Source organism: Corvus hawaiiensis, chromosome 4, assembly GCF_020740725.1.
Source record: "Corvus hawaiiensis isolate bCorHaw1 chromosome 4, bCorHaw1.pri.cur, whole genome shotgun sequence".
Lineage (NCBI taxonomy): Eukaryota > Metazoa > Chordata > Aves > Passeriformes > Corvidae > Corvus > Corvus hawaiiensis.
This window is the reverse complement of record NC_063216.1, coordinates 48,018,149-48,036,727: the sequence shown is the minus strand read 5'-3', so window position 1 is coordinate 48,036,727 and position 18,579 is coordinate 48,018,149. Positions and strand designations below refer to the sequence as shown.

The 18,579-nt window shown below is 35.3% G+C and overlaps 1 protein-coding gene across 3 annotated transcripts in view; it reads left to right on the top strand.

Annotated features, from left to right (window-relative positions):
• SLC16A7 (solute carrier family 16 member 7) overlaps positions 1-11,003 on the top strand; it is an 86,140-nt gene extending 75,137 nt beyond the window's left edge. For all 3 annotated transcript variants that reach the window (XM_048300391.1, XM_048300392.1, XM_048300390.1), the window contains exon 5: positions 402-11,003. In XM_048300391.1, the coding sequence (XP_048156348.1) occupies positions 402-673 (272 nt within the window). In that variant the 3' untranslated portion in view covers positions 674-11,003. The remainder of the gene's footprint in view (positions 1-401) is intronic.
• Positions 11,004-18,579: the final 7,576 nt, after the last annotated feature.

Sequence of the window (18,579 nt, the reverse complement as noted above, 5' to 3'; positions counted from 1 at the left end):
AGGCACATACCTCTTCATCCTACTGTCTTTATGCAGCCTCAGTGAGTGGCAGACTGTCACTCCAAACAATAGGAAACACAATTAGGAGGTGAATAAAATAATACGGCAATGAAAGAATGAAAATGAAAGAGCTGAAAAACTGTCTGTCATTATTCATTAAGCTTTACTTGCTTTGTTCTTCAATATTTTTTTATTGTCAGTGTCTTCAATGACAACTGCTATCCTGACTAATACAGGGTTTTTTTAGGAGTTCCACTGTTAGACAACTTTAACATGTTGAAAATGTGTTTCTGCTCCAACTTCAAAACCAAGAAATATATAGATATTTCTCCAAAGGAAATATGTGGATTATATTTGGTATCCTAATCTAAATACTCTTTTTCTCTCCTCTTGTCTTTCAGGTTGGTTAGTAGATGTTACTGGTGAATATCAGTACATGTATTTTGTCTGCGGAGTAATTGTGACTGTGGCCAGTATCTGGTTGTTCATTGGCAATGCCATCAACTACAGGCTTTTGGCAAAAGAAAAGAAGTTAGAAGATGAGAAGCAGAAAGCACAGAAGAATGCTGACCCAAAGGAAGCAGAACCATTAACAAACAATGAGAATGAAGATGCTTCCAGCAGAGCTGATAAAGCTCTTGAAGATCCATCAGAAAGAGAAACCAATATTTAATCTGAAATATAGCTCAGAAGGCAACGTTTATGACTTCCATTAGGAATCTGTCTTCAAGACACAGGCCAGGTTTTGTGGTAATAATGATCAGTCACAATATTGGATGGGAACAGATTTTTGCCCTATGGCAAGACTCTAAGCTAAATTACTATCTATAGTTTATTTATTTCAGCGATACAAAATTACAATTACAGAGGTAGTGACTCAATGCAAATTAGTCCATTAATTTTTATCTCTGGACAATCAAGAGACAGGTAAACCAGGCTATAAAGCCTTCCAATGACAAACAGTTTTGTTTCAAAAGTATATCTAATGCAAAAGTATTTCCTACTCTTATTTGGGAAGATGCTTGCATTCCTCTTTAGGATGTGGTTAAAGGCTACTGAAATAATCTGCCCAAACTCTACTTACCACTGATATTAAAGAGAACATAAAGTCAAAGAGACATAATACCTGACTGAAACACACTGAAACATTCAGTACTCTTTTGTATGCCCACTGGATAAAAAATATGGCTGCATAAGCCACAACCATTTATGGATATAAAAGTTAAGGTTAGGAGATAAATAATTGGTGAGCATATCTCTAAAATACATCAAAAAGCTGATTTATAATATATTCTAGAAGTAGTTTCCTCCAGTGATAGCTGATTACATTGTACTTCAATATATACATTTGAATACAAAGTACGTTCAGACCTTGCTAATTCAAGCTAAAATCTGCCTGTACATAGAAGATTTAAACCCAAGATTTACATTTCTAACAAGAGTGGCAATTAGTTTGTTTGATTATGTATTCCTGTGTAGCTGAAGGATCTGGATCGGACTGTGAAGCCATTTTCCTAAAGGGACTAGATTCAGAATGTGCTGATGTCAAAAGGATACTAACCCTTGGCTTTTGTGGCCTTAATCAGCTTCATGACAATGACTTCAAAGTAGATGCTTGGCTTTATTGACAAGTCGTTAGTTGTTTGATGGTTTCCTGAGAGGAGATTTAAGATCTAACTTCAGATCTTTGCAGATAGGTAGCTTCATACCACTGCTCACTTCCCTTTCCCAGGAATTTAGTAAAAAGCTACTTCTTTTTTTGTAATGCTGCTTTGAGCAAAAATGCTGTAAAGCACCTTGACAATGGCAGTCTGGAAGCTTTGTATTGACATATCTGCTTTATGCAGGATGTTTAGTCTTGTGTCTACAATTTCATGCAGACACTCATATAAATTAAAATGTACACATTTGTTCCGCTTCCTTTAGACAAAAGAAAGCATAAATCTACAAATCTGACTTTACAGAAATCATTTAGTATTGCATTTGAAAGTTAAAAGTGCAAGCTTCTGAAGGAAATATGTGAAATTATTTCTGTTCTATTTCTAGGTAAGGAAAAGTGCTATTCATTTTGGAGGGATGCTTATTAATGCCTTTAGAAGTTGTGAAAATTAAGGGTCTGATTCATAAAACATTTAGGCACTGTTTATGCAGGATACACCTACACTCAATTCCAGGAAAAGTATATCATTCATTTTAGTCTTCTAAATCTCAAAAAAGTTGGAAATACATTGGACAGAGAGCTGTGATAAATGCACTCTGAAGTGCCAATAACAAAATTTAAAAATTAATGGTAAAGTCTAGTAGATATGGGAGGGCTTTTAAGAAAGTTGTTTCTTAATATTATCATGTTCAATATTATTTTAATTTTTCTTTTAAAATTGTTGGTAGTACTTGCTTTTGTTTTGCTGGTTTATCATCTTATAAAGTTCCACATTAGTGCTGAATTCTTTAATGTTCTCATCACTGTTTTGGGGAGAAACATCATGAATCTACTCTCAGCATGGTACAGAATTTAATACCTGCTTTTTACCTAATTACATTCAGGAAAACCAAGCTTCTCCAACAAATCCTGTAGTTTTTTAGGAGCACCAGAAACAAAATATATGCATTTCAGGGTTTTGGGAGAAAATACTGGTTACATGTTCAGATTTGAGTAGTGTTCTGTGTAAAGGGGAATGATTCAATCCCAGTAAAATTACAGCTCCTCTCCCAACCCCCAGCTTCAGGGAGGAAATAAATACATTGCACCTCCCTCTGAACCTTAGCCTTGCTAGCACCCCATGACATGAAAGCATTGCTCTCTTTTTGGCTGTACAAATATACTGAGTGAATTCCAGGATCTGTGAAGGCCCTGCACACCCATAGCCAGAAAGTGATGAGTTTCACAGACACTAAGCTTTCATGCAGTGGGGAATATCAGTTATAAATACCGGATTGTGAAAGATGAACTGAAATTTTAGCTGAAGAGTAGTCATCAGGAACATCACTCTGCTCTTGACAGCCACTGATAGAAAGGCAGAGATTATTTGAAAAGAGATTAGTACAGGAGCTGAACCAAAATGTCTGAGGCAACACTGTAGGTGCTTATTATTTCTTTGCAAAAAAGCAGCATGATTAAGAATACAGGGTAGAAGAAAACAAGGGTCAACTTTTGACTGAAGGCTGTTAAAAGTTGCTGTTGAGTAAATAAAGGATTCAGAAAAATGATGATAAAAAAAAGTCTCTCAGGAAATATGCAGGCAACTTGCCTGTTCTATGCAGGATCTCAGAATACAAAACAACGTGGCATAGGAAATAAGGGAAAAACAAGGTTCCTCGAGCCATAGACACACCTGACCACCAGTAGCAAAAATTATGTTACTATCTCAGAAGAGATAAAAATTTCTATAAACACTCTACAAAGATGCTACTCTTTCTTCTCTGGTAAATTATGTTAAAAGATAATAGGAGTGCAAGAGCTGTTTTACCACCACTCACCAATGTGCAATTTCTAATCCCATAAGGCAAAATTATGTGGCAGGCAAATGGAGCAATATAAAGTAGGAAGAGTCAAGTGAAACATTTACTTACACCTCTTTCATTACTCTTCCTCTTAATAATAGCAACAAAATAAAACTCATCAGCATACTCTTGATACTACTGAATATTAAATAAGTTAAAATCCAGAGATGAGGGAAGAAAATTGGAACCATATCTATGCAAAAACTGCCTCAAATTAAAAACCTGTGTCTTCCAAATAACAGGTCCTAAAGGGGCAATTGCCTAGTATAGGTAGCTCTTATTTCTGAAAGTAATGATGAAAACAAATTGCCTTGAATCATCTTTATTCTGAGCATCAAAGTAGCAAAATGAGTATACCTTGCCTTCAAACTCCTGAATATCATTCTTACTTGCACTGACCTGTAATTTGTACTGTAAATCATTTCAAGATTACATTTCTGCTTTCAAGATTAGACCTGGGTATATACATCATCTCTCTAAATTCTTCTGGTTTCTCTTAATTACCTCACCCTCAGTCTGAAAACACTGAAGGGTAAGGACTAAGACATTCCTCTGATAAGTGATGAAGAAATGTTCTCAAACTTCATAGCACGAGTCTCTTATGCACTATAAGAATCTGTAGTCTCTGTCAGTGCAAGCAAATCCTTAATTGGTCTTATTCTCATTTATACTCATGTATGCTTAATTCTTTCAATTTCTCTGCCATAGTATCACTAAGCCTAATTATCCTCTTTCTCTTCTAGAAAAAATAATGCCAAAATTTGAAAATTAGTAGCAAGGTGGGATAGCATCAATAATATTTTTGCCTATTTAATATCAGGGTTAAATTTAAAGTTGTTTTAAAGTACACATCGTCTCTCTTTTGGGTTTTTTATGTCATACACTTTATTAGCTGGGAAGTTATCCTGTATTGCCCTTTCCAACTCCAGAGAAAGATTCATCACTAATAATTCTCAGTACTATTTCAAGAACGTATCGAAATTTCACACCCTCCCATCTCTCCCCATTTAACTGTGATTGCAGTTAGTTCTGTATTTCCGTGAAGTTCAGAAAAGCATATTTTTATATGGAAGACTACAATGATTTCAAGAACATGATTTGTGAGCTGTTTTGACAGAGCTAGGGGAAATCTGACTTCATCTTTAAATAGATTTTTTTAAGTCATGCTGTCCTTATGAGAGGAAGTTCAGCTTTACTTACTGCTGAAGTGAAGTGCAGCAATTTTACTGATTCTTGATTCAAAATTCACATGCATTTTAATGGTAGTGTTGCATATCAGTATCCATTGTGCTTAAAAAAACATTTGGCAATGTGTACATGATTGTTCCTCCCAGAGAATTCTCTTAAAAGTTCCCCATCTCCACCATGCCATACTTCATTTTGATGTAACACAAAAAATTTGGACTGGGTATGTAGGGACTTATTTTTAATTCTTTCTTGTTCTTGTTTTTCCTGAAATGCCACATTAGCCATGTTGCCAAAAGCAACATTTTTCACTTGCTTCTTTCATGTCTGGTTGTGAATATTAGTGGAGAGGTATTACTGGGATACATAAGTTACAGATACCACATGCAGTCAGATTTTGGGCTGCTATCAGGATTTCACTAAACAAAGCCAATCACCACTTTTATAGATGAACATGCTATAAATGACACTGACAATTTTGCCTATAACAAAATGGAATCAGGCAATTTTTGTTAGTTTCTCTATAGATGACTATTTTTCTACTCACAGAGAGGAATATAAAGGGAATTTTAAAATAATTATTTTCAGAGATGGCATGCCAGTTTTAATAAGGCTGTTTGGATTTTTTTGGGGGTGGGTGAACTTCTGATATTTGTGCAAATATATATATAATGAAAGTGCTTGCATGTACTATCATATTTTTGGTCAGAATTTGCATAAGCATTGCTGTGTGATTTCAACATAATTTGCATGCTGTAGTTTTTCAGTTCAAATTTTCCTCATCATCTACCTCTCAGTTGAAGTTTGGAGACTTGCACAACCCTGGAAGAATAGAGTTAACAAAATGCATAATGGTAAAACCTGTACAGAGTATTAGAAAGTCTCCCAAATATTTAAAGCTGCTTACGCTTCTGCTTTTAAGACAGTGCATATGTCTAACCACATCTTTGTACCAGCTGGCATATCTTTATTAAGTCTGAACACTTAACCCATACTTGTAAAGTTTTTGTATCACTGATCTGCTATAAAATCTCAGCGTGTCATTTAGATATCCAAAGTCTGCTCTCTTTCTGTGAGATGCTGGCCCTCCTTTCTTTTTTGTTTTCTTACAATTTCTGAGTTAGGGAAATTAACAAAGTTCAAATGTCGAAACAGCTTTTAAAAGTATTACAGAACATTCTACATCCCTGAAAAAAAATTGTGTTTCTGATTTAGAAATAATACCAAATTTTAGCTTGCTTTTCCTTCATGGGGCAGTTGAAGTAGGTATTCACAAAATATTAGGTTGGGGCCAAGGAATAATGACTGTTCTTCACATGCTCTTTACAAAAACAGAGATGATTGTTCCTTCAAAGATATTCTGCAAATCATTCTTGCCTTCTAGGACCTAGTACAAAGACCACTAAAGCCAACATAAAAATACCAATCAAAGAGCTTTATCAGACACTGGAGGTGATCTGGCTTCAGTGGAAGTTTCAGCCTTATTTTCTCCATTCCAAATCTCAGGACTGTCAGATATAACACAGCAAATGCAGGATTTGTTACAACTGGCAAATTTGCTATGCCTGCATAATATTCCTAATGAATCCGTCCCTAAATTAATGCACAGTATGTATTATTTTAACAGTATATGTAAATAAATTTTTTAAAAAATCCCACCATACACTCTGAATGTAAATTATAAAATACAGAGGATATATTTAAATAAATATCCAAACACATCTGTTAACCCCAAAGGAAATTATCTATTTCCTTTCAAGCCTTCTTTGAGCAGTTTATAACCTTCATTTTTCTTATTTCCAGAGAAAATGGTTTATGTCTTCTGTGAATGTATATATGGACATATATAAGGGAATATATATGCAGATGTGGTATGTGTGTATATACGTATTCCCCTATATATAAAACTCTAATTTATATATATTATATATATTCATGTATATATAAAATATATATAAGGTTTTAGAGTAAGTTGCATATTGTGCCTGATAAATGAAACATAATTGTAAGCAAATAAAAAACTTCCACAAATGACAGAAAAATTTGAAGCTTTTCTGTAAGGGCATATGTTATTTTTCAGTTTCTGCTAGATTTATTTATAGTAGAAATTCATTCAAAAAGCTGCAGTATTACATAACACTGGTTTCCAACTATGACTCAGTTCAAAGCAGCCTAAGATCACTGAGAATGTTCATTGATGTAGACGGCAAAATCTACATTGTTCGTGAGTTGGTGGTGGGGTGTTGTTGCTGTGGAAATATTAACTAAATGATCTCTGAATAGGCTGCAACCAACAGACTGAGTTTTCATCTACTGTGGTATGTATGACAAGCTCATACAAAGTATTGGTGGACATGACATTTATGTAACAAGTATGGAAAATGAGGATACTCAGGCGTCTGCAAACAATAATCCTGTTAGATTAATATGTGAAACTGTCCAGAACACTAGTCACTAAAACCACTGACAATTTATCCTACCTTTTACAGGTTTTGGTGGTTTTAATTTGTCTGCAAGTAGGCAAGCCCATGAAACGTCTACATTTGGCTCTCACTCTTTAAAAAAGTTATACCATGAAATTACTGGGAGATTTTTTCCACAGTGGTACATAAATCACTTACATAAATTCCCTTCCTTGAAAAGTGATATAGCTGCATTTTCCACTTACAGCCTACTTGGAAAGTTCACTGTATCTGCAGTTTATCAACAGAACCTGGTATTGCTATGCAATAATTAATAATTAAATATGCAGTAACCATTGTTTTTGACTAATAAAGTTGTTTCTTTCTTTCTGTACTTTGCAATACTGTATGGTTTTTACTTGAATATATTGGCTAGATTTTTTTTTTTTTGACAACCATTTATTAGATAGAGGTGCTATTTATGTTCCAAAGATATAAGAGTGAATGATAACATCCTCTTTCTAGATGCCAAATCCATTTTTTGACCTGACAAAATTCATTGTTCCTAACGTATATTAACCTTGTAAAATGCTTATGCATTGCATTAAATTGTATTTAAATGCATTTTTGTTCATTAACTTCTATTCCAGGCTTGTACTACTGTGTAATATGTCAAGTTTGTCCATATATATTTATGGGAAATTACAGTGAAAATTGTGTAAAATAAGCAATTGGGAGAAAAAAAAAGAAAAATGAAAATAAAATTTCCATGTAAAGTTTCTGAAAGGATGTAAATTCTGTTTTCTTAGGCTCCTTAATAGTAAATTATTTACACCTTCAGAGTGTGCAAATATTCATAGATACATAGATTGATTCACTATTCAGTTGTAGCAAAGATCTCAAAATCACTTCTTGTTGCATACAGAAACACAACTTAAAGATTTCCTGTGGAGAAAAGATACTACTAGTAGCAGAACATTGTACCAACCCCTTGCTATTCCTAATCTCAGCATAATTAGGATTTATTCTCATACATAACTCAAATATCATCTGGACACCAGAGATTTTTTTTCCCCATTACTCGAACTGGGATATTTCTATATTCCATGTATATGCAATGTTACTGCTTGATCACCAATACTCATTTTGCTACAGAAGAGGCTTGAAATAGTGCATGTAGATAAGCCTTACTTTGTATCATCCTTATAAATCTTATCTGTTCCTGTGTTTCTGTCAATTGACTTCAGTCTATGATTGCTTGCCCTAGTTAAATTGTTGTTTTTTACAGAATGTGATTTGATATTTAAAATTAAGATATTATGGGGGTGTTAAAGACAGTATTAGGATACTGTCTACACACCTTTCATACAGATGCATAGTAAGCTACTAGGAAACAAAGATGTAAAAGATGAACTATTGAGTGAGAAAGAATTTTTTCAAAGCAAATGATTGTTATAATTCTAATAACTGTAAAATCTGTTTTCAAAGAATTATGCCTACAATCTTTGTGATACAGAAGTTTTGATTCAGCTACCAAAATATGTTTAGATTTTGTTTAGATTATGAACCCTCATAATAGTTGCGTATCTGACTATTTTAATATTAATAAAAATCCATTTTCAGGCATTGACCAAGCAAAAGAATAAAAATAAAGCTAAAAATATCTAGTGATGAAGTTGTCCCTTTGGAACAACAAACAAGATATGATATTTAACCCTGCTCAAATACATAGCTGGTATCACTTTTGTGCCTAAGGATATGTTGTGTCACTGAATCTGATTGCGTGACTAAAATATATTGCTAAGAAATGGATACTGAATTGAGAAAAATCATTCCTGTTACTGAGGTTTTGTGTTTTGATAGTGTAGTGGCAAGATAAATGGAGACCTCAGTCTGTAGTTACAGCTGTAGTAACAGCTGTTACTGTTTCCAACAAATGTTATTTTATTCTAATAATGAACCCTTTTAACTGCTGGTTATTCCAGGTCGAGTAAATAGATTGCATTTGCCATTGCAACTCAACATTAATAGCTTCCACTGTTTTATTCCTCTGATCAGGACTTTAAAAACATTGTGATTCATTGAAGATCCTAATCTATAAAATGCACTCAATCTTGAACTTGTGTGGGATCTGCTGTGCCAGCCGGTTCCCTAAAAGTCTATGGGACCTGATGGGATTACTCTGAGAATACTCAAAGTGCTGGCTGATGTCAATCCAAGACCTCTATCAATTATTTTTCAAAAGTCTTGGGAATCTGAAGAGGACCCAGCTGACTGGAAGCTGACAAACATCTGTGTTTGCCATAGCGCATTATGTCTTGCTCTATCTTCTTATATTACAGATAAGACAGTGCCCTAGAGATCAGAGATACCAACATTATTTTTTAAATATGAAGTCTGAATCATAGGTCAAAGAAAATTAAATTATATATATAGTGAATAGTAAATTAAATATATAGTAATAGTAAATTATATATATATAAAATTGATGATTTTGATTCACTGGTTGAATAAGTAGTTCCATTTCATAAGGTGACCTCTAATTACCAGTGCCCAGTGACACCAAACTGAAAGTCAGTCTTGTTTAAAAAATATCCACTTCGTGAACAACTGGTTTTCTCATGGAAACTTCCTACAGAATCCTATTGTATAACATAATGATGTTCTTACCTCAAAACTTGTATGTGACAATATGATTCTGTTCTTTTTTTGACTAGCATGAGACTTCAATCTTGATGGTTTGTCTGTACAAAGGAACTCTTGACCTAATCCAAAGTTCCACTGTTTTTTCTCACAAGGTATAAAAAAACAGATGATACACCCAGAGAAAATCCAAAAACACTGAGTCAGATTGATATTTTAAGGACATTTTACCTACTTTTTATCCATTAGCACAAATGGATCTTAAAACATCTTGAACTGTACTGTCTTGAATTCAGTTTAAAATTTTATAATTGTAGATTTCATGTATTGTGTGAAAATTGCCTCAAACCAATATTTCACATTAATATATGAGGATATAAAGAAATTTGTCAAAACTAATATTAATCTTAGATTATTTTCTTTTTTAGGATTTTGTCAAAATTTAGAGTAAATGGGCCTGGAAGGTAATTATGTTACTTCCCTTCTTTCATGTGTTCTTCTCCTAACTTTTTCACTGGTACTGGTCATGCAAGTGTGAGAGATTAAAAATGGCTACTGGCTTAAACATTGTTAAGATCACCGAAGGACTTTTGTCCATTGTAGCGACTACTGACCACTGAAGCCCATCCCTTCCCAAATATGCCTCCTGACAGGAATTTGGACTCTGACGGAAACTTGAGATAACATAAAGGTGGTACTTTTGTCCAAATATCTCAGGTCTAAGGAGAAGTAAACAAGGCTGAGGGAGAAGAGTGTATCCACAAGGAAAGCCAAACTCAGCAGCTGTGATACAAATCATCTCTGGCTGAGTTCAGGGTGGGAGAGGCCACAGCCCACAGGCTCATCTGCTGAGGCCAGGTTTGCGCACACTCCCCCTGCAGCTGAGGGAGAGGAGGAGAGTGTTTAGGGGTGTGACAGAAGGAATGAACACCCATACACAAACTGTCTCAGTTGTAAAACCTCCCAACAACAACAGTAAGTAAAAAAACTTCGTAACTTCTTTTCCAACTGTTTGGACCTTACATGACAGAAAGCACCTCTGAGAAATTTCTTCGAAATGGTGAAGTTTCCATAAAGAAAAAAATGAATCAAAATGCATGCCTGGAGGAGATACTGCTCAGCATTTGCAGATATCATCCTGAAGTCCTGCACATATTTCCATTTAAGATTGAATTAGATTTTATTGTTGGAAATTGTCAATTTAAATTTGAGTGCTTTTAAGAGTAGTAGCTAACATTTATGTTGTTTCATTAAAAACACCTATTAATTTTCTTTCTTTGCTATGTCTCTTTTTTTTCCAGAGTTCAATTACAATATTTTCCCCTGGAAATTGTGTAACCATAGTTAATCAAGCAATATATGTTTTTATATATATAATAACTGTGACAGCATAATAGTTTTCATGCCTTCTATATCAATTATATAGAGTTCAAGTCAATTCTTACTGCTGTTCCTACTTCCCCTTCATACCATTTTTCATAAGCTGGAAATGTGTGCAATCTATTCAAACACTTTTAATGTCTGTGAAGTTGGAATGGAAAATTTGCTAATGCTGCTTTACTTGTTTCTTAATTTAAGACAAGCAGAAGTTCATCAATTTGTTTTTGTTTTATTATGCTCATCAAAGTTTGTGAAGACCTACAAACTACATGAGCATTTAATTAAACTTTTATATGTCATTAAATTCTCAGCAAAAAATTCATGTGAAATATTTAGGAAAATGTGTTATGCGAACATACTAAAACTCTCAAAACTTTCTTTTAAAATAAGTTTTAACTGAGTACTAAAAGAAAACATCTATTTTATGTAATCTAGTTTGGATATCCCTAACTTGTTAGTACTTATATTTTCCACAAAATAAATATTTTCGGAAATGGTCCTGTAGAACCCTAAAGCTGTAGCTAGCTACCGAAAGAAATGACAACATTTTCTGATGTATCATACATGTATCAGTTTTCACTGACAAAGAGTTTATTTTGGAGGAACAGTGATTCATTTTGCCAACCATCATAATATACTTTGATTAATAACTGCAATTCCAGTTTGGCCTGAATGATAAATGAGTAACAGTTAGGCACTATAATTATTCAGTTCAATCACTGAACTGAATAATTGGAGGAAAATGGTTGAGGTTGAAATGAAGAGGTTCTTTTCCCTCACAGAAAAAGTGCTTATTTGCCTTAATTGCAAAACAAAGCTTTTCAATTCCATTTTGAACTTTCTAAATGGACATAAAGGGAAAATTGGATGTAATTTTTAAAACAACAGAATTTAGCAATGATTACATTATTCACCAGACATATTGAGAGACAGATTCAGTTCTTCTGCCTGACGTGAATGACCCCATGATTCCCTCTTCTAAAGCGGCTGGGGATTCAGGACTGAATTTCTCTCCTGGTCATATCTTTTACTGCCACGGAAGAGAGCAATCTTTTGTTCCATTTTACATAGTGATGCTCTACTATCTGGACTATATGTCTTCCAGCATCAAATATTTTATGCAAGGTGAAGGAACACCAGTAAAATTAATTGCTAGTACCTGCACACTAAAAAAACCCTATGAAATAGTGTTTAGGGCATATCACAGCAAATGCATTGGTTTGAAAGTTACAAGAACCACAGCTTTTGAAACACTGAAAAAAAAAGTAGATTGACATTGATAGTCTCCTATTTCTTTTTACTCAGCTGATGTCCACTGCAAATAATAAAAGGCTTTGTTGTTGGGTATTAATAAAATCCATAGCTATTTGTTTTGTGTTTACACTGACATTGGATTTATTGTATTTGTTTGAGGTACAATTTCTCAAAGGGACCCACAAGGATCATCAAGTCCAACTCATTGAGCTTTGGCCCTGGAAAAGAATCCAGCACCATGTGCCTGAGAGCGTGATCCAAACAATTCTTGAACTCTGTCAGGCTTGGTGCCATGACCACTTCCCTGGGGAGCCTGTTCCAGTGCCCAGCCACTCTTTGGGTGAAGAACCTTTTCTTGATATGCAACCTAAACATTCCCTGAAAACTTCAGGCCATTTCTCTGGGTCCTGTCACTGGTCACCACATAGAAGAGGTCAGAGTCTGCCCCTACTCTGCCCTTCATGAGGAAGTTGCAGACTGCAATGAGGTCTCCCCTCAGTCTTCTGTTCTCCAGGCTGGACAGACCAAGTGACTTCAGCCTCTTCTCATAAGGCTTCCTGCCCAGACACTTCCCCATATTTGTTGCCCTTCTTTGGGCACTCTCCAATAGCTTTATAGTCTTCTTATATTGTGGTACCCAAAACTGCACAGAATATTCAAGGTGAGGCCACACCAGTGCAGAGCAAAGTAGGACTTGCCCATATGGCGATGCTGTTCCTGATGCACTGCAGGACATGGTTGGCCCTCCTGGCTGCAGGGCCACACTAATTGAAAATGATTCCTTACAGAAATAGATGGTTTTCTTCCCAACCACAAGCCCAGAGGCACAAAATTTGGTCTGGATGCAAAAGGTTACTGAAAATGAGAAATAATGCTTCAAAGCAGCAATTATTTTCTAAGAGAGTTAATTTTTCTGGCAATGTTATTCCCACAAGTAACAGTGTCATCAAATCATCTTAATTCTGGGTTCTACTCAAGTTTATTAAAGCAAGATTTTTCTCTTAAAATTAATCAAAGAAAAGATATTAAAAACTCCTTCTTAAATTCTGTCTATGTAAAAGCAGCAGCAGCAACCTGGAGATTCAGTGCATCTGGCAAAGGGTTGCAAGTGGGCTGTTAGCAGAAATATATAGTCCTAGGTATTGAAAGCGTGACGTAGCTAATTGCCCTTAAGAATGACATTAACAGGAGTTTGCAGCCAAAGGACTGCTTTAAATTCTTCAGTTGGTGTAGGGCATCAACAACAAGCGTGAAACACCCTGGAGCCATTTACAATCCCGTTTTGAGTATCTGTTAATAACTTATTCCCACATCTATGTCCTCAGACTCAGCAATGTGTTTTCTGTTTATTGAAGCAACAGTCACTGAGAGGCCTCCACGACAACCTTTCTCTCACCTTCCTTGGAGTGCTGACGAGAGAGCTGACTGTAGAGCCTGAAGTGGAAATTGCTGGCCTCACACTTTTTGCACATTCTCCAGAATACAGCTAAGCATCCACAATACACCACGAAGCAATGCCTTGCTTCGGTGCTGCAAGGTGCTCAGGTCAGGGGCTTGTCTCACTGGGTTATATCAAAAAGTATCTGTTTTAGAGTCCAGATTCTTCCTCACTCTGCCCCAAGAGTGAGGAGGGATGATCACAAAACTTTTGGGCTGAAAGGTTTGTGTCGTTCTTTCTTTTCTGTTTGTAAGCTTCAGTGTGGATGAACATAATAGACAGGCAAAAGTTAAAAAGTAAAGTTTTTAATTAGGGAATTCTCTTTCTGATAGATTTTACCAAAACTATGAAAAAACTCACATGAATCAATCAAAGATCTTTATGAATAGATTTTTGCACCTTAGGGTGCCTGTACCTAAGAGGGTTTCTCTGCCAAGAAATGTTCAGTCACTTTATGGAAAAATACATTCTTGGTCAAAAATTTTTTGACTAACACATGTGACTGGGAAAATTCTTAGTAATCACATGCTGGAAGTACCTTAGGGTGGATGGAAGGAACAAAAAACAAGTATCGACTGTAACAAGATTATGGAAGAACACCTCCACACATCTCTCTTCCACTCCTGAAAAACTTTTCTTCTTTTATACAGACTTTAGGGGAAAGCTTATACCTTTAGAAACTTGTCCTTTTAGAATAGAGTCACAGTATAAATAAAAAGAAATTTAAATGCTAGATAACTGAAATTTGTTTCACATCTGTACTGTGGATTATTACAGGCAATTTCCAAGCAGTTTTCTGGACCTGATCTATTTCCCTACCTTTCTAAGCGTACAAGAAGTCATGGCTAGAGTCCTCAGTAAAGAAAGGTGAAACCTATGAATTCAAGGGGTAATACCAGTGATTACTAATATTTTTATGTTCTCAGAACACATACTGTTTTCCATGTCACCTTTGAGCAGCTGAAGAACCATTTCCCCTGTTACAGAATTGCAGGCAATAAATTCTCAGCATGAGATTTCTAGCATCCCTGAAGAAAGAGTATAACACAGCTACGCACTTTCTAACATCTCTGGCCTAAAAAGAACTTAATAGTTCAGCAAAATTCAGAGAAATTTAAAGACATTTCTCTATTCATCTGCTTTTTTTTTTTCTAAGTGGGGTTTATTACCATAGGAAAGCATAGATATGGACATTCTAACAGCGCTAATGGATTAGTTGCTAAAGAACATATTGTGCTCTCTGAAGCTAAAAATATAAATCAAGCACCAATTTCAGGAACAGCATCTAATCTTTCTGAAAAGTCATCTTACAGTCACCATATCTCCTTTTCTACTACAAAAACAACTATCTGTAAATCCATCTGGTTACCCCCACATTGAATCAGTCGGTAACATTATGCAGTGTTGGGGACCTGCAGAGGATGTGGAGCAAAGGAAAGGTCCAGAGAGATTCCTACTCCCTTGAGCACTCCTAGCTGCTGTGACAACTCCTTTTTTGTTGCCAGTGGTTGAAGAAAAGGCCATATGCTGCTAAACTGGTGACTTTTTTCCGTCTTTTCCTGCATTTCAAAAGATAGGACATTCTCTCTCATAGTTCCTAGTCTCGAGACAAGATGCAATAAGGGGAAAATCTCTGTTTTCTCATTAATATGTGAGTAATGTCTAAGCTAAAAGCAGGTAAGTGGAGTCTAGGAGCTGGTCTTTACTTGGCTAGCTGTTCTCTCATATTTTTCTGTCACAGGCACTTTCTAAATGTACTTTTGTGTCTCTCAAAATGGTCTCTAACTGAAAATATATGTGATTACTGCTGAGTAGTGTTCTTATTGCAATATGATTTTACTACCGCATGACAGGTTGTCACATATTATGTTGTAGTCACTCAGTGAAATATTTATGTCACAGTAGCCACTTGCTTCAAGATGAAGAAACAGATTACCTACATCTCTGCTTAGGCATCGTTCACATCCTCTCTGTTCTGCTCCTCTTAAACCTTTCTTATCTATATCAACAAGCAAATAGCTCTCTAAACCACATTATTTTTGCTATTTGCATCTTCCTGAAAGCAGGCCTGAACAGGGTGTGTCTGTGAGGAGTATGGACTGATGAGCAACACTTCAAACAAGCTTTGTTAGTAAGACTATGAGCTGAGCAGAGAGAATGGGGAGGTCTTCTAGATCCACATGTTGTGGTGGCTTCAGCTTTTCCAACCCACACATGCCTGTGCATGTGTGTGTGGGACAATCATAAATGAGTCTCCTGTTGGGACACTACAATGAGAATGTCGGTGTCGTCTCAGGATTAGGAAATCAGCTGCTCTCCAAAGACTTGATTTCAATAGCATGAATAAAAGGAGAAGGGAGGAAGGAAACAGTGAGTGCAATCCACAGAGGACACAATCAGCTCTGTTTCTTAGTTAATGTGTGATTTACGAAGTGTAAAGCGTAGCAGTCTCTGATTCAGTTAACAATAGTGTTTCTGAAACATTTTATGAGCTAATGAAGACCACAATTAGTGTCCTGCATTCAGTTGCAATACATGACGGAGACTTACAGGTTCAATGTAGAGTTTATGCCTGCTGTGACAGAGTTCTGAATGTCACCTTTTATTTAAAATATTATTTTCAATACATTATAGAAGAGCTGAAACAAATAGACCTTTAAGACCATAGTTTGTGGCCTTCTACAATTAACCTTGTAATGCAGAGCAAGAATGAACATGCCAATTCTGATGTTTATCCAAAGCACTGGATTTACTGAATTTCTGAATACATATGAAAGCCAAGAGTCTTCATGGAGCTCTGGAAGTTTCAGACTTGTCCAACAGTTTTTTTGCTTAATTGCAGTCTGATTTAAATGAGTGGATGATTGTCAGCTGGAGATGTCAGGAGTAGCTTTGAAACTACCAGCCGTATATTTCTTTGGATAAATCTTATGATTGAAATCTATCAGCTGTTATGCAGGTAGCAGTTCTGGAAACTGACTGTGACTGCAGGGAATTGCAATTTTTAAATTAATCCCCAGAAACATTATGTATATGTATATGTAAAAAATGAATATAAACAGAAAAATAATTCATTTGCTTCAGAAAGCAAATACTTTACAGAGCTATTTTCCTGATTTCTTTACATTTAATGAAAATAGGGTTGTAAAAAGAGTCAGTCAAATTCACTCACTCACTAACACAAAAAATTCTCATCCCAATCAAATAATTTAAAATCTCCATTCTGAATACGGTTTTTATCACTTCACTTTCATTTTCCCTAGTATGTATGTGCAAAGTTCCATATGAATCTGCTATACTACACATACACTTTCTATGGAGCTCTCCAGGTAACTTTCCGTTGAATTTCCATTTGATTCCCTTCAATTTTAAAATATTAATCATTAAGAAAGTTTCATGTTTCAACTTTTAAAGCTTTCCTGCTCATAGGGAACAATCCTCATTAAATTCAGGCAGTTTTTCTATATTCATAATTAACTGTCTATTTCATATTTCAACTACTTAAGTTCTTCTGTTAGGATGATTATTTAAAAAAAAGCATATATGAAAGTGTCAGAAACTTCATCTGCTTGCACGGATCAGTAAATGAGATCTATCTTTATAATCTGAGTCATCAAGAGAATCTTCTCAGAAGATTAAAGAAATGGCCCTGAAATGTTCTGGCAATCAAAGTTGTGTAAAGTCAAAAAGCGTACTTGCTGCTCTGTTCATGAAATCCATACTTTTACAAAAGAAATGAAAGGTATCTTTGGCCTTCTCAAACTTCAAAACTGCAGCTTAGAGTTGAGTTCAGGAGAATAGAAACTTAGTTTTAAATCATTAAAGAGTGATGCAAGTCTTCTTGTAAGAAGTCCAGTTGGGCTTCTACATCTTTTAAAGTAGTTTCAAGAGGTGCGCTAAAGTACAACAAATTGCATGCATTAAAAAAAAAAAAAATCAAAGGCCAGGTTAATGTGCTGAAACAACTTTTTATGTAAGGATCTGAGAATTTTCAATTTTATGTCCATCTACAGCTTTCTCACCCTCTCTGTTAACCTGGTCTTCCGGTGTGCTGCCCATTGCATTGCAGTAAATACCTGTGCAAAGGAAGCAATCATCTGTTTATTTCCACAGCATTATGGAAAATATCATAGCCATGGCTCTCAGCTAGTAAGAGTTTCTTTCCACTCCAGAGGCAAAGAAGTTTCCATGACATTTCTTGGCTTATTTCTGATAGATATTTGTATTTGACATATGTATTTGTATTCAACACTGTGGAGGGAAAATAAATTGTTGACAGAATGCAAGAAATAGTTAAGATTACCTTCCCAGAATTAAATGAGATTTTACTGCTGTATAAAAGAGCTATATCAACTGATATTTGATCATTTGAGGAACTCACTGTTTAAGTCATACATCATATAAAGCACTACAAGCCTGGTGCTAAGAGCTGTCAATTTGACACAAATAATTTGGGAAAAAATGAGAAGATTTGATGTGTCACATGCCTAAACTGTGAAAGTGATTGAATATATACAGAAAAGATGAACTCATGTTTTAAGTAAAAATAGATCCAAGTGAAACTGTATTCATAGTTTGATTAAGTAATGGCATTTGAGAGCTCAGACCTTTGCCTGATGGAAATCAACACTATTTCTATAATTCTGATGGAAATCAACACTATTTCTATAATTCTGCAGCGCAATGTATCTCTTTTTAATTTTTTTTTTTCCTACAAAATAATTACACCCAGCTAGCAAGAAAAAGAGCAAAGTTTACAAGACAGGCTTTATGAAG